Source organism: Notolepis coatsorum (assembly GCF_963971535.1).
Source record: "Notolepis coatsorum genome assembly, chromosome: 16".
NCBI classification, from domain to species: domain Eukaryota; kingdom Metazoa; phylum Chordata; class Actinopteri; order Aulopiformes; family Paralepididae; genus Notolepis; species Notolepis coatsorum.
The window spans coordinates 67938249-67961577 of NC_140180.1; the positions used below are offsets into that span (position 1 = coordinate 67938249).

Below are 23329 nucleotides of genomic sequence, written 5' to 3' on the forward strand. Positions count from 1 at the left end.
CTGTGCAGGAGAAAACCATGGTACAGAGATATAGATTATCTAAAATCTATATTGCTAATCTATATCTGCATATGGGCCAACAACAAACTATCATTACACATGGGCAAAACAGAGTCCATTCTCTTCGGTTCAAATAACAAATTCAGCAAGACCGACGGCTTCTCAGTTACAGTGGGTGACAATATTGTCACAAGGAAAGATGAAATTACCTGGGTTCCATCCTAGAGGCTAATCTTTCCTGTGACAAAATGGCATCCAATGTAATAAAAAAAGTCAACCAACGAACTCGATTCTTGTAATGTATGTAAATGTTGTACCGGATCTCCTCTCTGGTAAACAAAAATACCCTGAATACTCTGGCAGGAGCACTCATTCAAGGGTACTACGACTATGCTTGCACCTCATGGTACCAAAGCACCTCAAAGGCACTAAAACCAAATTACAAACATCTCAAAACAAACTAGTCAGACTACTGCTTGACCTGACTCCTAGAACCCACCTCACCCCTGCCCACTTTGACAACCTAGGATGGCTTAGAGTAGACGACTGAGTACAGCAACTTGCAATGGGCCTGGTCTACAAGATACACTACACAACCAAGGTACCGATGTACATGTCAAAATACTTCCCAAAGGTCAGTGAATACCACGATCACAACACCAGAGGGAGCTCCACAAATCATGTTAAACCCAGATTCGGTTCAAACAAGGGACTAAACACGTTTCGCAATTATGCCACATCAATGTGGAACGCCCTACCCAAAGCTGTAAAGGAATGTGAATCACTAGCCACTTTCAAAAACACTCTCAAAGAACACCTACGGGAGACTGCAATTCGAAACTGGCCCCTACAAATGTCCTAACCTAGTTGTACAGTAAATGACCAAGTATGGCTTTGTCAGTATTCCAATCAATGTACAGTGTACAGTGTCAGTAAATGTATAGATGTAGCAGTACTGTCTATCTGTATGTCGTGTGTGTCATATATGTTATGATGAATTGAAAATGGGGGACCCTGATGTAAACAAGACAAAAGCCTTTCTCTGGTCTGCATCCCCTTAACAATTGTATGTATTGAGCTGTACTGTACTGTAACCATTCTGCAATCTGTTAATAAACTTTTCAATCAATCAATCAATCAATCAATATTGCCCCTCTCTCCATCGATAATGTCATTGACACCAACGCCACACCGAGAACGGGGCATCAGGCATAACGGCCAGGAGAGGAGATGCCCCCCCCCCCCACCTCAGGGTTTTCCAGGAAGATCTGTTTATTCGGGAGAGGAGATGCCCCCACCTCAGGGTTTTCATGAGAGGAGATTCCCCCACCTCGGGGTTTTCTTGAGAGGAGATTCCCCCACCTCAGGGTTTTCATGAGAGGAGATTCCCCCACCTCAGGGTTTTCAGGAGAGGAGATTCCCCCACCTCAGGGTTTTCATGAGAGGAGATTCCCCCACCTCAGGGTTTTCAGGAGAGGAGATTCCTCCACCTCAGGGTTTTCCAGGAAGATCTGTTTATTCAGGCTATTTTCACATGGGCGAGTTCCATACAATATTGTGCACTTGTAAGAATATCCAGACTGAAGAAATAAACCCTGTTAATAAAGGTTGACTTGATTAAAGTACACAATATTAAATAGCCTATAGGCTCCTTAAAGGGAAACACTGTCCCAATTTAAGAAATGATGCATGTTATTCTTCTGGTCTAAGACGGTAAATATTAGTGAAGATGATCAATTCTCTCCCAACTCAAACATGTGATGTGATCAGATATAAATTCTGGAGCTGCTCCGTAGATGATTCATTGGAAAAGATGAATGTGACCATGAAAGTTGGAGAACTGAGGCCACTAGTATACAATAAAGCTCATTTGGATATACAAATTCCAATATAAAAACTGTTGAATATAGAGGGTGTATGTATGGTTGTAACTGACTGTAATTGCTCTCTACTGCCCTCATGACTGCATGTATATCTGTGTCCACTTGAGGGCGCTGTAGGCGGAGCGTCTACTGTCTACACCAGGTTGGGACTATATAAACCTTGGTTCCCTCCTACTGTTCCTTCTTCTCACTTCTGCCCCTCTCGGAGAGGAGATCATATGTGCTGCTGTATTATGAGACTACATGATAAATAAACCGCTGCCAGCAGAGCAAGGCCAAAAGATAGAATACCATGCCTCTTGTATACATTATTGTCGCCCCATTGCCAAATCTGTTAACAAAAACATTCTGTTGGACCACAACATTAGTCTCCCATTCATTGTCTTTGAAGCAGTTCCAGACTTGAGATTTACTTCTGGCTTTGGGAGAAAGTAGCTCCCAGATATATAATGATACAATATAATGGTTAGTTCCTCTGAAGTAAAATAAGCCAACTTGACTGGAAGCCTAGTTACTTTCTAGTGCATCTGCATGAAATTGTAGTGAAGATTATAATCAAATATATAATTTAAAAGTGCACCAGTATGCAGTTTTGGGGGAGGTGGATTTGTTAAAATTTCAAACACTGTTCTATCTTTCTAGATAGATCTCGCTTGTGTTGAAAAATTGTCTTACAACTTTAATCCAGCAGAGGTCACCATTACACAAATCTTGAATTAGTCCTGAGTGGTGGGGTGTATTGTGGGCCTCGGCTCGAGCATCACTGACACCGACAAACAGAGAACAACCCGCTGCAAACTAAAAGCCTAAAGGTAAACTACTGTAACCAGATGCAGAATTAGCCTCTTCCTACACAACTCATATTTCCCTCACCCTGTGTGGCTTTGAGGGAGTTCAGTTCAATGGAAATGATTTCCCTCGTCTTTCGGTTGAGGTGTGAATGATCCTCATTATGACGGTACTACTAGACTGATTTACTAGAGACTAGAGAGTAGAGACACAAAGCGTGCGTTTTGAAAATCCGGTGTGGTTTTGCAACACGCACGACGAGCCCCAACTGAAACAAGAAGAGGAAGAGAAGAGGGAGGGAGGGGTTGACGCACAGTCACAGAGACTGTATGTCAAACAGTTTGACTTGAAGCAAGATGGATTATCATTATCATATGCGTAATAATTACACTCTCCTTAATTTATTAATGTCTATATAGTGTTTTATATGTGTGTACGATAAAATGGACTCCACTGTTATGGACATAATAGAGGAATTCATGGAAAGTGCGCTGGTGCGATGGGTATGTAATTTATTATTAATTACTTTCAGTTATAGAATAGGTCTCTCGTCTCTGTGGGTACAAAGGCCTTGATAGAAGTGCATAACAACAACTTGCCCTGTATGCCCAGAGTAATGGCCCATTATAGTTTTGTTCAGAAGCAGTAAAATGTTGATTATTATAACATGTCACAAATACTTGCAGGGTATTACTTTATAAACATAATTGATTGATTGATTGATTGAAAACTTTATTAACAGATTGCAGAATGGGTACAGTACAGTACAGCTCAATACAATTGTTAAGAGGATGCAGACCAGAGAAAGACTTTCGTCTTGTTTACATCAGGGTCCCCCATTTTCAATTAATGACACACACGACATACAGATAGACAGTACTGCTAAGTTACATCTATACATTTATAACATACCAGATTTGCAAATACAGTACTGTTTGTGATACAAAAAGAGTCCAGAAAAGAGAGTATATACATTTTGACGTAGAAACTGTACATTGGAGGTGGTTGGGTGGGTGGGGTGGGGGTGGGGGGGTGGCAGTTGTCTAATGTTCCTCTCTATTTGGAATTCATTACAATTAGCCTAATAGCATGGGGTAAACAAAATACAAACACTAGTCTTTGTCTTTTGCTTATTGTCATTGTGGCCTGAAAAGCAAAAACACCCAACTTCTCCTTTTCGAGAGCTTCCTGTCCCTTCCTAGTCTGCTTGTTTTCTCCTAGACCTCGCACCTCTGTGTCCTTGAGCTGTTTAAAACTTTCAATAGAAAGTAGTTCTAAACTTCACTGAAGGAGAGGAACACAGCAGGATGGGGTTGCATTCACAATAACAGTAAAGATTTTCCACATGGGAACCAAACATTCAGTCAAGCCAAGGGGGTCCTTGGTGGCCTATGGGAGAGGTTTAGCCGGACTCATTAGGGCAGGGATCCTTGGTGATCTATGGGAGAGGTTTAGCCAGACTCATTAGGGCAGGAATCCTTGGTGATCTATGGGAGAGGTTTAGCCAGACTCATTAGGGCAGGAATCCTTGGTGATCTATGGGAGAGGTTTAGCCGGGTCACTAGAGTAGGGATCCTTGGTGGCCTATGGGAGAGGTTTAGCCGGACTCATTAGGGCAGGGATCCTTGGTGATCTATGGGAGAGGTTTAGCCAGACTCATTAGGGCAGGAATCCTTGGTGATCTATGGGAGAGGTTTAGCCGGGTCACTAGAGTAGGGATCCTTGGTGGCCTATGGGAGAGGTTTAGCCGGACTCACTAGAGCAGGGATCCTTGGTGGCCTATGGGAGAGGTTTAGCCAGACATTAGGGCAGGGATCCTTGGTGGCCTATGGGAGAGGTTTAGCCAGACATTAGGGCAGGGATCCTTGGTGGCCTATGGGAGAGGTTTAGCCAGACATTAGGGCAGGGATCCTTGGTGGCCTACGGGAGAGTTTAGCCGGGTTTACAGGGGTTATAACAGATCCACATAATCTGTTGAATCTGTTTTTTTTGGGAGGGACTGTTGGGAACAAATGTCATCATATTGCAGTTTGCACAGTGTTCCCCATGCCAAGTGAGATGTTGGCTCTGGTCCTCTTTGGCTTCATCTCCTTGTGAAGTGCATCCCTGTGTGAGAGCATCTCCCCAACTGTCCAAGCAGGTGCTATTCTGCCCTAACTGAAGTGGCTTCCTGTGAGAAAACATTTTCACCTCTCTCTCTCTCTCTCTCTCTCTCTCTCTCTCTCTCTCTCTCTCTCTCTCTCTCTCTCTCTCTCTCTCTCTCTCTCTCTCTCTCTCTCTCTCTCTCTCTCTCTCTCTCTCTCTCTCTCTCTCTCTCCTCCCTCTCTCTGCCTTTGTACCTGTTCCTGTCTGCTTTCGTCTCTTGTCTCCATCTTTGTTCTTTCCACTTGCTGTTTATTGGTGTGTTGTCTACCCCCCCCCCCCCCCCACACACACACACATACACACCCTGACCCCTGCCCCCCCCTCTCTCTCAGGTGCAGCTGTTTGAAAATGTAGTGGACAGAGAGGACGCCATCCCTCTCTACAGCCAGTACATGGAAGTGAACTTCATTTCTCAGAGTTCCCAGGAGCGCTACCTACAGTTGACCAATGGGCTCTTCCTCAACAAGGTCATGAGGGTCATGTGAGTTTACATGATTACTTTGCCGCAATACAGGTGACCTTAACCTTGCACTTGCTACGAGGGAAGTGACCGCCATCTATTTTGAAGAGCTTATTATATTGAACAGTGCGTCTAATGTTAATGTTGGGCCATTTTAAATCGATTGCTCGTGGAATGGGTCCACCAACGCTTAAAATAATGGCTTGAATGCCCTTACATAGACCTAGAGATTACAAGGGTAAGATAAAATGCACATTCATCTTCTGGTTCAGTCTACCCACACGTGCTTAAAAGGGAATATAGAATTATCTGCCCACTTAGTTGGACCGGGTGATATGGCCAAAGAATCTTATCTCTATAACCGATATTCTTTTCTTAACAAGCGATAACAATGATAGCTGATATTGTTTTAAATGTTCATTTCTGGTTCTGACTTAAGCCTGCAAAATCTGAGGGTTTAGTGAGATAAAATAAAAGAAGAATATTTAACAGGAGAAATATACTGTAAGTAACTAGGGATGCACCGATACCAATACAGGTATTGGATATCGGTCCGATTCCGATACCAGGCTAAAATAGATTTCTTTTGAATAATTTCCCCAATACTAAATCCGATACCAAGATACACGTCTAACATGGCAGAAATCTAACAAAAGTGACTTGATTTGCTGTGTTTTTGACATGTTAACTCTCTCTAAGGGAGAAACATTATATCTCAATATTTTTTGTCCAATGACCTCACTGGTCCAAGGCTATACTGTTCATTAAAAGTAATAGAGCAGTGCTCTGTATCGGCCAATACCCAAAGCCCAGGTATCGGTATCGGGACTGAAAAAGTTGGACCGGTGCAACACTTGCAAGCTTGCTCTCTATCTCTGGAAGAGGGAAACAGACACTTAATTCTTTATATAAAAAATATGTTCAAAATTGTATTGTTTTAATTGTTATAATAGCAAACATCACTGTGAATTATGGATATGTGTATTTATGACACAGCTTTCACCTTTGCACTGCACCCGCTTCATGCATTTGTCTGTATTTCCAGTAGCTGAACTTCTCGACAAAGATGCTAGCAAGTGTGGATATTCCCAAAACCGAATGAATAATGCTGTAAGCACAAAACTGTTTAGCTAGCTCGTTATCCTTATAACAAAGATATCTGTAAAAAACTGAACAAGGGGCATGGCGCTTCTCCATTAAAAATATATCTCCCAGCTAGATACAGTGTCACAAGCTCACAGGAGGTTGAAAGACAAAACTACACCTATAGTCTATATATCTATATCTCATGTATATAGCCTATGACAATCAAGTATCAAATATATCTCATCCTATTAATTTTCACATCCAATGCACCAGTTTCTTAAGAGATAAGAGCTTTATATATTTGAAAGGTTTTGCATCCTATTTGTATCTTCTACCCTCATTCTATTAAAGGAACACACTAACATTATGGGAAATGTGCTTACCATCTTCTCCAGAGTCAGACAAGAAGATACAAATTTCCTCTCTCCATGTTGTTCAGTAGAAAGCTAACCGGCTACAAGCTAGCCTAGTTTAGCATAAATTAATGGAAGTGGATATGGGAGAGGTGTTTTTGGCCAACAGCTAGGCTAGTGGTCCGAGACTCGGAGTAGTGGAATAAGTACACACACACACACACACACACACACACACACACACACACACACACACACACACACACACACACACACACACACACACACACACACACACACACACACACACACACACACACACACACACACACACACACACACACACACACACACACACACACACACACACACACACACACACACATTTAAGGAGAGCTTTCCAGTTTTGCATGTGACGCCGTCCTAATACTCATCCTCACAGAAAACCCTGACGTTTAAATTCATATTAAAATTTCAAGGGAGTAAAAAGAATTCCCTCACAGCACAGGCAGACCAAAATCTCCCGCTGAAGTGCTGATTAATTTGGCCTGACTTGAGCACGGTTATTCAAACGAATGATTGCATATGGGAGCCTGCTATCTCAGACTCATTCAAATTGTACACACTCTCACTCTCCTCTCAAATGCACTGTTGCATTATGCTGGCTTGTATGCTGAAACACAATACTCGTTACAGCCCTACAGGACTACATATAACGTGCCAAATAGTAATTTCATTGTTAGGGTTTGAAACCGACCTCAAACGCACGGCACAGACAGGTAGTTCAGAGTTAGCCAAATACTAGGGCGTATTTATTTTCAGAGTCAAAAAGGAGCAAGTAACAATCTTGAAACAAAGGGAGACTGCCTTCAGCAGAGTTATCTGCGGCTCTGCAGATCCTCTTGGTGTTCGAGGTGGGGAAACGGTATTGACGCTGAAGCGGCTCTGCAGATACTCCCAGCTTCAACTCGAGGTGGAAAAGAGAGAGAGAGAGAAAGGTAAATAACAGTCCACATCACACAGAGGCAGTGCGGTCTCCTCCTCCCTTAGCTGAGTCAGAACAAACAAAACGATATCTTCAGTGTTCACCACAACACACAATTTAGCTGAGGGTCAGTGCAAAACAAAAACGATAAACTTCTGTGTCTCTTCTAAACACACACCCCAGCTGAGTCCAGTGCAAGCAAATGATAATCTTCAGTGTCTCCTTTAACACACAACTTAGCTGAGTCAAGTGTAAGCAAAAATAGAACTCTTCAGTGTTCTTCAAAACACACAAAACAGAATCGTCCAAAAAAAGGGTTTGGTTCAAACTCACCAAAGCGCAAGAGTAAAGCGGGTAAACGAGGCGCAGCTCAAAACTGGGAACAAGGTCTTCACCAGCGGCAATCCACAGATGTCCTGGAGGGAGAGTAGACGAGGCACAGCAACGGGGGAACAACAGGCAGAAACAGAAGTATTCAAAACGACCCGACATCGATTGAAGGGAAGTCCCAGTATAAAAAGCCTCTGGGGCGCTAATCAAAAACTATGACAGGTGCGCGCTGGAATTGATACTTGCTCCAAAAGCGTGTGGCGGGGAATGCACCAATCAACACAGCACCTTAAAGGAGCGGAGCGTGTGGCGGGGAATGCATCAATCAACACAGTACCTTAACTCTTTCAGTGCCACGCCTGGTTTTCCGTTTTACCGCTTGAATGCCACCATCGGCGCCAATGTTAACGTTAATATCGCCTAATCTATGTTTAAAATTATGGCTATGTGTCTAATCTGCCCATCGCATTATCAAAGACTATTTTCCAGTCAGTGCTGTGAAGGCAGATTGTTTTTTTATCGCGTCATTTCCGTTTCAGAGCAGTTAGAAAAGCCCCCGTTTTGATATAAAAAACAGCTCATTCTGGAGCATTCTATGAAAATCGTCTTTTAGTGGAATATTCCACAACGTTGATATTCGTCGGCCTTTTTATGAATCGTTTTCAAATAAACGCTAGATGATCAATATTATACGTGCACGCAAGCACATTACGGCCGCGCACTGATAATCGCTCCGTTGATTTCCTCACAGACTTTTACAGTGAAACCGAAAGAAGACATTTCACAAAACAGCTTATAACTTCATCAAACTTACTCCGATTATCCTACCACTGATAACATAGAGTCCTTACCTGACATCAGATGGTATCCAACTGGTATATTCCAATTCCTGATCACCATTCGAAAAAATCGATACGTGTATGGATCCAATGGATACGTGTGTAGATCTCCATGATCCGCGGGGATCTGAGGCTCCAGAATGAACTGTGGTAACCCCGGCTGGATCAGTGAACTGGAAAATGTGGAGTACCGGATTTTTTTCCCCATTCATTTTCATTGAGTCCATTCCAAAATCACTTATGTCATCTGGGAGACGACAGGTGGCGCTTTTTTCCACAGTGATCACCGGCGCAGCTCGGCTATACTCAGGTAGGCTCGGGTGATGCAATAATTTTTCAGATCGCAAATAAAAAAAAATTAAAATAATTGTGGCACGCAACCACCTATAAAAAAACCAGAGAAATCTCGTGAGTGGCACTGAAAGAGTTAAAGGAGCGGAGCGTGTGGCGGGGACTGAACCAATCCTCACATTCATATAGTTGGTTTTATGGCTAGGGGTTGTTCCATTTTCACGTAATATGGGAGAGAGATGGTGGTTGCTATGTGCTCCCTTCTTGGAAATACCATTCAGGTCAGCTTTCAGGACGTGATTATACTCAGGACTACCACTAACACCTCAGCTTTCAGGACATAATACTAAGAGTTTTGCACTGGATTTCTCCTACTGCCAGAATTCTGACATCACCAGCACAGAAATACCTAGGGCAGGACACATAATAAACTAAACTAAACTATAACTATAAACTAAACATTTATTTTACATAGTAAAGTATTTGGTGTAGTTTGATGAATGAATCCTTTTCAGACATTTATGTATGTAATTGTGTATGTGACGGGGTCCTCTCCCGAACTCCTTTGATTCTCTCATAAACAGGCGTAGTCGAAAGATCTCGTTGGTGGGTGTTTATTTCCCGCCTCCCAAAAGTGCAGAGGTGATATAGTTTTACAAAAAATGTGAAAAGTGAAAGTAACGTAAACCAAAATACCCTATACTTACTATATCTAACAAAAGTGGAAAAAGAGAAAACAAATAAACAAAACAAAATATACTTAATACTTAACACTACACAAAGTCTAAATACACAATATACACTACTACTTCTACTACAAGCAATACCAACACGTTGTACTAGGGATCCTGGTTACCTTCACTGTAACTCAGTCCATTCAAGACTGACGTCCCTGGGCCAAAGCAGCTCTCTTGTATCCAATAGCCCCTCCCACTAGGCTTTAAACAGGATGTACATATTATTATTCTTTTTAACACATTAAACCAATTCCTACACACAAAATATATATCCTCCACTATATCACATAACTTCCAACTGTTTTAAATTACAGATAACCAAGTAAACAGTACAATACAATCATATCGCTCACGTGACGATTACCTTGCGTCAACCCCTCCCATTTAACCTGGCGGATATGTGTGCTTCTGCTTGGCCAACACGTCAACCTAGGAGTGCAGAGCGAAGCGAATGCATCATGACTGTGAGTAAATAAATGTGATGTGATGAATGAATGTCTTGCTGTATGAACGTCATTCTGCTATAACAACGGAAACGGAATGAAATGATTGTGCGCATTCGGACATCCTACGAAAGCTGACAAGAGGGAATGTTTGGTGTGTGTGTGTGTGTGTGTGTTGCTCCGCGGCATATGGCGTGTGTGCGTTCCCATGTGCGCTGTCCACATGAAACGCACCACATTACATTATACGGTTATGGTATATGGAAAGACAGACAATGAGTGTGTGTGTATGTACAGTATGCGCACTGCCCGCAAAGTCAGTGACGGAGCCGCACCGTCACATCATCCCTCTCCTCCTCGAGGTTGGCGATGTGCGGCAACCTGGATAGGTAATCTGCCACCACATTGGTCTTGCTCGATCGGTGTCGGATGTTAAACTTAAATGGCTGGAGTGAGAGGTACCATCGGGTAAGGCGGCTGTTGTGGTCCCTCATGGAGTTGATCCAGGTAAGAGCTCGGTGGTCCGTTTCCAGGTCAAATTCCCGTCCAAGCAGGTAGTACTGCAGACTCTCCAGCGCCCACTTAATGGCCAAGCCCTCCTTTTCCACTGTGGAATACCTGGTCTCCGGTGGCTTCAGCTTGCGGCTCAGGTATAGGATTGGATGTTCTTCCCCAGGGTCTCCTTGGGCCAAAACCGCTCCAAGGCCAACTTCGGATGCATCCACCTGTACCAGAAATCTTCTGGTGAAGTCCGGGCTCTTGAGGACAGGGGAAGAACATAGGTGGGATTTCAATGCTTTGAAAGCCGTTTCACACTCCTCTGACCAGTTTACTGGATTCTTCTGGTCCTTATTGGTCAGTGCTGTAAGTGGGGTTGCAATGGTTGCAAACTGGGGCACAAAACGTCGGTACCAGCCAGCCAATCCCAGGAAGGACCGTACTTCCTTCTTGGTCCGAGGTCGAGGGGAGTTTTGGATAGCTTCCACCTTATCCACTTGCGGACGCACCTCACCCCGTCCTAGCAGGTAGCCCAGGTACCGTGTCTCCTGCTGTGCCCACTCACACTTGGCAAGGTTGAGTGTCAATCCCGCCTTTCGGATTCTTCCCAGCACCAGCGACACATCTTGGACATGCTCCTCCCAAGTCGCACTGAAGATGACCACATCATCCAGGTATGCTGCACTGCAGTGGTCACACCCCTGGAGGACTCTGTCCATCAGTCTTTGGAAGGTGGCTGGTGCTCCATGAAGTCCAAAGGGCATCACTGTGAACTGGTACAAGCCAGCTGGTGTTCGGAATGCTGTATATGGCCGACACGACTTCTCCAGCGGGACCTGCCAGTATCCTTTACAGAGATCCAGGGTTGTGATGTATCTGGCAGCTCCGATCTTCTCCAGTAAGTCGTCGATCCTTGGCATGGGGTAGGCATCAAACTCAGAGATGGCATTGAGCTTCCTGAAGTCAATGCATATCCTGAGTGAACCATCTTTTTTAAAGACAATGACTACCGGACTGCACCATTCTGAGTTAGAAGGTTCAATCACTCCGAGCTTCAACATCTCCTCTATCTCCAGTCGCAGCTTTTCCACCAGCTGTTGGGGGACACGGTAGGGACGTTGGCGGATTGGCCGTCCATCTTTTAGGCGAACTACATGCTCAATGAGGGTGGTTTTCCCTGGCCTGGCGGCAAAGAGGGATGGAGACTCCTGGAAGACCTGGAGGAGCTGTGCAGCTTGCTCTAGAGTTAGATGTACTAAGACAGGGGTAGCAGTTGTAGTTAGAGCTCTCAGTCCTGTCTCCACTTCCTCTTCCACATCCACCTCCCTCACCAGCAGAGCTGTTCCTGGCGCCTGGATTGGACGTTCCTTCCATTGTTTCAGGAGGTTCACGTGATAAGTCTGTTTCTGTTTCTTCTTGTCCGGGTGATGGACCTCATATGTGACAGGACCCATCTTGCGGGTGATGAGGTATGGCCCTTGCCATTTCGCCAAGAGCTTGCTGTTGGACGAAGGGAGGAGCAACAGGACTTTTTGGCCAGCCTGTAGCTCACGGTGCCTGGCCTGTTGGTCATACCAGGCCTTCTGACCTTTCTGGGCCTCACGCAGGTTGACCTCTGCCTCCTCCTGGTATCCGGCCAGCCGATCCCTCATCTCCAGCACAAACTGCACCACCCCTCTGTCACTCGAATGGGTGGAAGGACCCTCCCAGCCCTTTCGGAGCAGATCCAACGGTCCCTGTACCTCCCAGCCATACAACAGTTCAAATGGTGAGAAACCTGTTGAGGCCTGGGGAACTTCTCGGTAGGCGAAGAGCAGAAATGGGAGCCAGCGATCCCAGTCCTTGCCAGTGTCATCCACAAACTTCCGCAACATCCTCTTCAGCGTCTGGTTGAACCTTTCGACCAAACCATCAGTTTGCGGGTGGTAAGGGGTGGTCCTGATCGCTGAGATGCCCAATTGTTTGTGGAAGAGATGCATCAGCCTAGAGGTGAAGTTGGTCCCCTGGTCCGTCAAGATCTCATCTGGTATCCCCACTCTGGAGAACAGCTGTACCAAAGCCCGCAGAACCACGGGAGCGGTGATGGTGCGCAGGGGAAAGGCCTCTGGGAAACGGGTGGCGTAGTCACTCACAACCAGGATGTACTGGTGTCCACCGCTGCTTTTCACCAGAGGGCCCACGATGTCCATAGCAATCCTGCGGAATGGAGTAGAGATGACAGGGAGTGGCTGGAGGAAAGCTCGGTCAGATTTGCGGGCAGGGCATGTTTTCTGACATGTGGGGCATGTGGCGCAATATTGATCAATGTCAGTGTACATGCAGGGCCAATAAAAGCGCGCACTAACCCGTAAAAATGTTTTATGGCGGCCAAGATGGCCGGCCCATGGGAGGGTGTGTGCTAGGTGCATGACCAGTCCTCTACAGCTAGCAGGCACCACAAGACGTCTGTGGTCATCTGTAACTTTGTATAACACGTTATTATCAACAATGAACATTTCCTTTCCCACACAATTTGTTTTGGTCTCTTCTACCACTTGCATAAACAACGGTTTCAAAGTTACATCTTCCCTCTGTATCACAGAAATATTTTCAGGCACTTCCCACATTTTGTCTGTTGGTTCAGGTTCGGTAGATTTTAGCTGCTTCTCAAAGCGGCGTTGGCGCCGAGATTTTTTTGGCCCCTTAGTGCCACCCTCACACAGACTACTGTCAAAATCTGGGAGTGGTTGGACTCCAGCCTTTGCCTGGGCTCGAGTTATCACAGGACACACAACATCTCCCCTCTTCCCCGAGACAGTTTGGACTGGCAATTCTGTCTCCTGCAGTAAATCCACCAGTATCGGTAAATCTCTCCCTAATATGAGATCTACCGGCAAATTGTCTACCACCCCAACAGTTAATAGGTAAGGCTGGTTCTCAAGGGTAACAGTTATCTCTGTTTTGGGGTACAGATGCTTATCCCCATGCACACACAACACATCTGCTTGGCGGCTATAGTCCACACTGCTTACTGGTACTATACTGCGTTTCACAAATGACATAAAGCTACCAGTGTCCAACAGAGCAGTAACCTGGCGGCCATTAACAGTCACAGTCCTATAGTGCTGAGCTTGCACTTCCTTATCCCCGGTAGTCTCCACCTCAGGCCGGGGTGCATAGCAAGCGCCTGTGGCCTTAGCCTTGCGTATGGGACACTCAGAAGCTTTGTGGCCTGACTGCTGGCAATAGTAACACACAAAGTCAAAGTCCTTACCGGCTGATCGTTGGTTTGGGGCAGAGCTGGGGTTACCTGGAGGTTCCTGGTTATACCTTCGCGGTGCAGGCTTTAGATAGGGTGGCTGGAGCAACTGCCGGGGTTCTGCACTGGTGGAGCGTACAGCTGGTCCTCCTCTTCGAGCGTTGACGAACTGTAGAGCCAGTTTAGCAGCTGCCAGTCCCTCCCCTGGCTCATGCTCCTTCACCCATGTCCTCACCTCGGAGGGAAGTAGCAGGAGTAACTGCTCCAAGATGATCGCCTCTCCAACCTCCTCCTTGCTGTGCTGCTCGGGCCGAATCCAACGACGGTAGAGCCCCTTCAGGCGGTGATAGGTCTCGGTGGGGTTCTCTCCCGGTGGTACCGCAGTGGACCGGAACTTCTGCCGGTACGTCTCTGGAGAGATGTCAAACTTCATCAGCAGTGCCGTCTTCAGGTCTGCATAGCAGTGGGCTCTTTCCTCATCCATCGCCGTGTAGGCCTCCAATGCCTTCCCGGACAGCAGTGGCACGAGTCGGCATGCCCACTCACTTTCCGCCCAGTTCCATGTTCTAGCCATGCGCTCAAAACGTAACAGGTAGTTCTCAATGTCCTCACCCATCAAAAATTGGGGAATTTTAGGCTCATTATAGTGCCTCCAATCTGGCCTTGACTGCTCCGGCCTACTGACTGAGTCAGAAAACTGCAGAGAGGGTTCCACTGATGGTGCATCCTGGTACCCACGCCGGGGTGCAGGTGTTGGCGGGTCAAGTCTGGGGTTGCTTGCTGTCCCTGGAGTTGCAATAGGGTCATGCAAATTTGGGGCAGGCAGTGAAATATTTTGACGTTGCTGGGGAGCTGGTTGAACCAGTGGAAGAGAGGTCCGCAGGCCTCGAATCTCTGCCAGCAGGCCCTCTTCTCTCCTTTGCTGTCCTGCTAGGAAGTCTCTCATTATTACCAGCAGTTCTCCCCCTGGTCCACCGGTCGGCGCTGGGGCTGCAGCGCCCTTCTCGTCCTCCGGGTCTGTCTCCCAAGCCCGGTCGGTATCACTGGCTGCCAACTCCTCATCTCGCTCTTGTCTCTGGGAGCGCAGTCCGGCGCGCTGCCTGGGCAGGCGGGTTATCTTCTTTCGGCTAGCCATCCCACTTCTGACACCATATGTGACGGGGTCCTCTCCCGAACTCCTTTGATTCTCTCATAAACAGGCGTAGTCGAAAGATCTCGTTGGTGGGTGTTTATTTCCCGCCTCCCAAAAGTGCAGAGGTGATATAGTTTTACAAAAAATGTGAAAAGTGAAAGTAACGTAAACCAAAATACCCTATACTTACTATATCTAACAAAAGTGGAAAAAGAGAAAACAAATAAACAAAACAAAATATACTTAATACTTAACACTACACAAAGTCTAAATACACAATATACACTACTACTTCTACTACAAGCAATACCAACACGTTGTACTAGGGATCCTGGTTACCTTCACTGTAACTCAGTCCATTCAAGACTGACGTCCCTGGGCCAAAGCAGCTCTCTTGTATCCAATAGCCCCTCCCACTAGGCTTTAAACAGGATGTACATATTATTATTCTTTTTAACACATTAAACCAATTCCTACACACAAAATATATATCCTCCACTATATCACATAACTTCCAACTGTTTTAAATTACAGATAACCAAGTAAACAGTACAATACAATCATATCGCTCATGATTACCTTGCGTCAACCCCTCCCATTTAACCTGGCGGATATGTGTGCTTCTGCTTGGCCAACATGTCAACCTAGGAGTGCAGAGCGAAGCGAATGCATCATGACTGTGAGTAAATAAATGTGATGTGATGAATGAATGTCTTGCTGTATGAACGTCATTCTGCTATAACAACGGAAACGGAATGAAATGATTGTGCGCATTCGGACATCCTACAAAAGCTGACAAGAGGGAATGTTTGGTGTGTGTGTGTGTGTGTGTGTGTGTGTTGCTCCGCGGCATATGGCGTGTGTGCGTTCCCATGTGCGCTGTCCACATGAAACGCACCACATTACATTATACGGTTATGGTATATGGAAAGACAGACAATGAGTGTGTGTGTATGTACAGTATGCGCACTGCCCGCAAAGTCAGTGACGGAGCCGCACCGTCACAGTGTAATTGCACAGTAGGAGGAAAGAGGTCCCCGGAAATTGTGCATCACGTGTTCTTCCAGCACGTGCACGACGGACGCACGGGGGGTGATGTAGGAAACAAAAACAGTGCACTGGAGGTGTGTAAACACGCCCTTGTGCTTCAATTTGATAGGTCTATACCAGTGGTTCCCAAACCTTTTCAATCAGGCCCCACTTGGGTAGTATATTTTCGAGCCCCACCTAACCTAGTCCCTACCTAGATGTAGTCTAGAATTAATTTTAGGCTACAAACATGCAATTTCCTCTACTACTAACAGGACAAGATTAACATAACAAGACACAAAGACACAATTATAGTTTTATTTGAAAATGAACAAAAGCTTGGCAAATTATCCTGTGCCACTGTGAAATAATTAGGCCTAGTTAAATGTTTTTGTTGTAGGCCTACAGTAGGCTACTTCTGTTAGGAACTGGTAACATGTAGGCTCAAATGCACAACACTGGAGACAGGAGAATGTTCAACCCCATAGGCCGGGACATTTAATAATACGTTGCAAAAAGTTAATGTGCAGTGTGCGTCTTGAGCCTAGAAATAAAGCCAACAGGTTATATGAGGTAGGAAATGTATTTAGCTTGTAGACTATAGAACAACAGAGGTTCTATGACGTTAATGGATTGCTCAGCACCTGTTCTGCACTGTACTTCACTTCGTGCACGTGCACTGAATAAAAAATTCCACCATGTACCTTTATATCCCAACATCCGTCTGACCACACCCCTTCCGCTTACCTTCATAAGCAGGTGTGTGGTCACCTACTCGCCTCCTTCTTCACTTTCACCACAAGGAAGTGCCTTCGGTAGATCCCCACTTGATGAGGTTGTTAGTAGAAGAAAGTTGGAAAACAAGAGATACGTTGACATCATATCTTTATTTTCTCTCTCACTATTTTCGAGAAAATACGGCGATATTGTCTTCGTCACTGGAGTGTCTGGAAGATGATGATCATTCTAAACCTCCACCGGTTTTTTCGTATTAGGGGCTCGCGTCGCTAATATGCTCCCCAAACTGCAGTCCTCCTTTGCTGCGGCTGGATGGGTTTGACCCTCCTGCTATGCAGCTGGACTGTGGAAGTCTGTTGTGAGGGACTGGTTGGTTTGCAAGCCTGGGTGAGTAATGTTTGCTTGCGAGCACCACTTGTCTGTTAGTGCTATGGGGGCTAGCTGACAATTTTTACGAAAGCCGGCCCCAGATTAGGGTCCTCTGTTCAGCCTCTTAGGCGACGGCGGAGGATCTTGGTCTGAAGCCCATTATAGTCAACTAGTGGGCCGCGACCAGGAACTGGTGATCCCAGGATTCTCTGGACGAGCGATGCTTCTCTGTCACCGTGTAGGCCCCATCTTTCATATACAAATGAGAGTATACCCTAACGAGGAAATGTGGGCATGGATGTTCGTTATCGGAAGATCCATGTTCAAGTCGGCTGCAGCCCAGATGGGACTTGTGCTGGCTCCGCCGGATGTCTGGTAAAATCACCGTTGTAAACTGTGTTGACATCTCTTTTTCTCTTCTCTCTTAAAGGATGAGGAGGGTTTCAGACGGCGGCCTGTCTGAAGTGTGGCTTGTTATGTCGTTTGTACAGTTCAGGTGATAGATGCTTAGCTTGCGTGCTAGTTGTGGCCTACCTGTTAGCCAGTCAGCTGTTAGCTGCGGCGCTAGCCCGTTGTGTCACTAGGCTAGACTTACACATGTGCTTCTGTGGCCAACCTAACCCAGTTGTAGATCACAAGACACACACAACCCTTTATCACAACAAAAAATGGCAAGTACACTCCTGCTACAGAGGAACGCCGTTTTTCATAACGAGAGAATACAGAATCCTCGATTAGTATCGGCCACAGGCCTTGCTAAGCACACACGAAAAGCGACCAAACAATCTTTTCTTTAGCTTGGTGCTATCAGTCGAGAGCGGCTGTTAGCTTGATGCTACACTGTTGAACATTGCTATAACTATAACATGCCTTAAAACACTCTGACTACGACGTCATCTTTGACAGAGGATGTTAGTCGAACCTACCGGGAGCCCGGCCGGCGAGGACTGCGTCAACATGGAGAACCGTAGCGGCTGGGTGGCGCAGCGACGCTGCCCTTGTCGTCAACACAGGAATGCTGTGTTTACCGTCGGTGCCCCGTTAGCCAGACTGCAGTTCGCTTGGCCTGCACTCACGGTAGGAAGGTCCCGACCAGACCTTAAACACGTCTTCTTCCTTCCCTTCTAAATGTTTTGTAATAACGATGTTTTCCAAAACGGGTGTCGCTGCAATACATTGAGGATACGACGCGTGTTGTGTGTGAATTGTCTTGTCACTGGTATAGCTTCTTCTCCATACAAATCGGGTTGTTGTTACATGTGTAAAAATGATCTGGTTAGTTGTGTTGAGAACATCATGTGTGTTCTTGTACCGTGTACTCACAACTAAGGGGGTTAATTAACCTATAAAGCTATGTTTAGTGACATATGAGTGAAGAATGAATTCTTTTCTCAGCCTGTAATGACAATGAACAGTGTGTTCACATATTAACAGGGTTACCTGTTCAACTGGGCCGTATCAAGGGTAAGGTAGGAGGGGTGATCCCCCCGGTTCCCTGGGGCTTCCCCACCCTCCTCTCAGACATGTTGTTTACAATATATTGTGTCACTGTGTTTGTGGGGATACGATGTAACCCTTAGCTTAGTTGCTGGGGTTGTGCTAACCGCTTGAGAAACTATATTTTCCTAAAGAAAAGATTTTTGGTTGCTTTTCGTGTGTGCTTAGCAAGGCCTGTGGCCGATACTAATCGAGGATTCTGTATTCTCTCGTTATGAAAAACGGCGTTCCTCTGTAGCAGGAGTGTACTTGCCATTTTTTGTTGTGATAAAGGGTTGTGTGTGTCTTGTGATCTACAACTGGGTTAGGTTGGCCACAGAAGCACATGTGTAAGTCTGGTACCGGGCTCTTAAGGGGGCCCTCTCTATTCTGTGTTTTTTCCTTAGTAAAAATCAGATAGCAGGTTAGCACATGAGCTGTGTGAAGCTGTTAGACACTTCATGTAGCTGACTATGACTGTGTCATGCTCTTTTTTGTCATTACATCGTATCATGGGTGTGGGGTCGTAAAGGGGTGAACTGGTAATCCTTTCCTCCCCTTTTGATGGGCAGGGGTTAAAACCTCCTGTCCTTCAAGGTTCCTGTCACGAATGACGGAGACGCTGGGCTTGCTTGTTCGAGCCCAGCGCTCCACATTGCTTTCAGTTTAGCTGGTCGTTCATACTAATACACATTGGCCGTATTAGGGGGTGGGAAACTGATGGGTGGGGATCGGGCGTTGTGGACAGCGACTCCTACAGGTCGGTTGGTGCGCCTGCGCAGTAGAATCAGGAAGTGTCGGGGGCAGCGTGAGCCTCCCACGCGTTACTCCTCGACACTGAGAGATCGAGCTGCGCAGGTGAAAAGATGCGACTGCTGTTACCTCAAGTACCGGAGGGGACTTGTGCTATGTATGACTTAGTCCACATTGCAGCCGGCTTGTGGGAGGCAAGAAACAGCGTTCGTGACAGGGGAGGGTTGAATTGGATGATACGAAATTGGGATGGGAGAAAATATAGAAAATGGGAGAACAAGTGGATAAAAAAAAAAAAGGTTCCTGTCACGTTGCTGTTCGGCACGTTACAGGGTAAGAGGGGGGGGGGGGGGGAGTTTCCTGGTCCCACGCCCTGGAAAATTGGGCGTGTGCACCGCAGAAATTCCCCGCCATAGAGTACGTCACTGTGCGCGTCTCTGTTGGTAAGACTTCCGTGAGTTGTTCAGGTCCGTATGATGGATCTGTTTCAGGGAGTGGTCAGGGCTCCTCCTCACGAAGCTCCTACTCGGGCCTTCTGTGAGCTAGGACTCTCCTTCCCTGTGAGGGAGCCTCCTCAGAGTTCAGAGCCTCCTCCTCAGATTGTCAAGGTGAGTACAACTTCAAAAAGGAGTCCTGCTCTATTGTGTGTGTATTCGATTCAATTCGATTATTGAGTGTGTATTGGTTCAGTGCCTCCTCCTCGGAGAGCCCTAACCCAAATTTTACATAGCTCAATGTTGCAATATATTCTTTTCAATCTATACAGCTCGCGTGGGAAGTCTCTCTGGGGATTTCCGTCTCCTCCCTATGGGAGGGTGGTGGTATGTAAAAATGTAAAAAAAATTTACCTTCAGCTGCGTCACAAGGGATTCATGTCAGTCTGTGTTCTTTCTTTTTTGAATAAAAAGAGGAAGGTACATGAAGCACGACGGCTCCGTGTCGTTCTCCCAGGCGACTTGGAGGAACAATGTTTGGTGTCTTGCTAGACTATCCATTGATGTGTTTGGGTCTCGACGCATACATAGTGCTGGCTCGGTGTGTTTCTGTTAAAGAATCACACAGGGGCTAAGTGCGCCTTGGTTGCTTGTTAAAACAGCGTTTTTTATAGGGCAACTGGGATGGAGTTTTGTCTCTTCCAAGCGCCAGTTTACTAGGTTGTCTCGATGAATTCTCGTTCATATCTGGGGGATGTTAACTGAATAGATCAAAACATAGGTAGATGGGTCTCACACCCTTGGGGTGGGCCACTGAACACGGTCTAAATGGGGACCGTCTGGGTGGTGCCCTCTTTTCATGTTTTAGATCGACACGCATACCTACCCCCTCTTCTGGAGTGGGCATGTCGGCGTGGTTAGGACACGGGACTGGTCTGGTCACGCTGGTCCAGGTCAGTTAACCCGTTGTCCGCCGGGGATGCAGATCTGCTGTTCTGGTACCCTGAGGGACTTGTGCTTTTTTCGGGGGGAAAAATGCCGGGTCGGTCCAGGTGTCACAGGATTAGGCGTTATGGAGACCCTTTGTTGGGTACATGTTGTACTCTGCACTATCGTAATGGCTTACGGCCATACCAACCTGTACACGCCCGATCTCGTCCGATCTCGGTAGCTAAAGCAGGTTCGGTCCTGGTTAGTACTCGGTTGGGAGACCGCCTGGGAATACCAAGTGCGGTGTGCTTAGGGCTGGTTCTCCATTCTTTTCGCTCCTCTCTCACGCGTGGCGAAGAGAGGGCTGTTGGGGTGGTCTTGGACCTCCTCTGGTAATCCTGTGCTTCCCGTGCCGCCGGGCCCGGTCCGAAGTAAAGTTTCATGATACCGTAGGCCTGGGATAACCCTTGTTTGAAAACTGAAACACTTGTACTGCGGTATAGCCAGTGTATACCCGCAGGTGTGTTTTGGAGTTTTTTCTTGAGGGGTTATAGGAACAACCACCGTCTGTACCGAGCGGGTGGTTGATTCCCTGGTGTGTTGGAGCAGAGTCAACTCCCGGGTTACCCGGTTGAGTGTGCCCCTGCACGTTCATGACGTCTGCCAATCATGTCAGCCTTCTCTGCCTCGACCCCTCTGGGTGGTTTTTTTTTAATGGAGGCTTTGTCATGCAACAACGCCAGCATTCGCCCCTTCCGCCGGGGGGGCTGTTTTCAGCTGACTCCTTTGGCGCCTATCTTGTCCACAGAGCTCCAGGCTCAGGTTACAGCCTGTGGCCTGGTTTCCCCGGTGCGCTACCTGCTTCCGTTGGTTAACCTTTTTGTGTGCTTACGGCCATGCTGACTGCCTGTTCTGCAGGGTCAGTGTGCCAGGCGGTGTGCTATTGTGGGGAAAGGGCTCGCTCTTGGAGGGGCCTTATCCGAATACGCTGGCGATGTGGGGGGCGGTGTCACTAAGTGACCACCTGGTGGGGTCTTGATGCCTGGCGTCATTGACCTCTCCGGGCCCCCGTTTTCCAGGGGATCCAGTCCCTTCAGTGGGTCTGGGTCTTCCTTCGCGCTCCGCTGCTACGGCCTTGCCACGGGGTTGGGTTTGCTCTTAACCCCGTGATTTCTGGGGGCAGTAACGAGGTTGTTCCTTCCGTTCGTTCCCGGGTGGCATGCGGGTTGTGCGTGTGTGTAGTCGTGGGGTCAAGCCACGGTCTGCTCACCCTGTGCGTTGAGTTGCTTGAGTGCCTCTTCGCACGGTCGGATCCGTCGCCCTCCCGTGAACCTCCAATAGGGGGGGTATCCTCCATTAGGGAGGGTTGGGGGGGCTCGGTCCTCCCCGGTCTGATGGTTGTGGGGGGCCTCAGCGGGGTACATTGGTCGGGCTATGGCTCCCGCTCAGCCCCTGTTGCAGAACAGGTGCTGAGCAATCCATTAACGTCATAGAACGAAGGGTTATGTATATAACCCAGTTATATGAGGTAGGAAATTTATTCAGCTTGTAGACTATAGAACAGGGGTGTCAAACTCATTTTCACAGAGGGCCACATCAGCATTATGGTTGCCCTCAAAGGGCCAAAGACCGTATAAATGTTAATGTAATGTAAAATAAATGTAGCTACTCATTTACATATTGTTAAACATGTTGTTTCTGTATTTATTACTTATTCAAGTTATACATATTGCATATGCATTTGCATAGATGTAAAAATATATGTTAGCTTATGTTATTTTAACAAATAATTTTTGTTTATCAGAACCACATATTACTCCATCAATCAATGATCAAACCATTCAAGTAAATAACAAAGAAGAATATCATCAAATACAAGCTATGACATTAAGTTTGTTCAAAACCTTTTTGTCACAGTCAAGAGGGGCAGAACTAACAACTGTGAGCTGCAAAGAACACGTGGGACAGATGTAGCAGATGTTACAAAAACAAATGGCTGCACACAACCTTGCAGAGGCTATACATCCAACTAATGGAAGATAGTTTAATTAACTTTAATTAACAGATTGCAGAATGGGTACTGTACAGTACAGCTCAATACACACAATTGTTAAGGGGATGCAGACCAGAGAAAGACTTTCGACTTGTTTACATCAGGGTCCCCCATTTTCAATTTGTAATGAAATTGCTATTATGTGTCTGCATGAACACACAACTGTAACTGTACTCAAAAATAACAAAATAAGGGTTGTCTCAGTTCACAACTATATTGGTCAAGTTTTGGGTGGGACTTGTTTGCGTCCCTACAGCTTCTTATTCAATTGAGCGAGATGCTCGGTTATGTCACACAGCCAGTTTGCATCTGACAGTTCAGACAATATTTCTTCAACC

At 46.4% G+C, this 23329-nt stretch overlaps 1 protein-coding gene across 1 annotated transcript in view; it reads left to right on the forward strand.

Annotated features, from left to right (window-relative positions):
• Positions 1-3115: 3115 nt before the first annotated feature.
• ccdc88b (coiled-coil domain containing 88B) overlaps positions 3116-23329 on the forward strand; it is a gene marked incomplete at its 5' end in the record, with an annotated part of 241720 nt that continues 221506 nt past the window's right edge. The window contains 2 exons of the mRNA XM_084332063.1: positions 3116-3175; positions 5156-5298. Of these exons, the coding sequence (XP_084188189.1) occupies positions 3116-3175; positions 5156-5298 (203 nt within the window). The remainder of the gene's footprint in view (positions 3176-5155; positions 5299-23329) is intronic.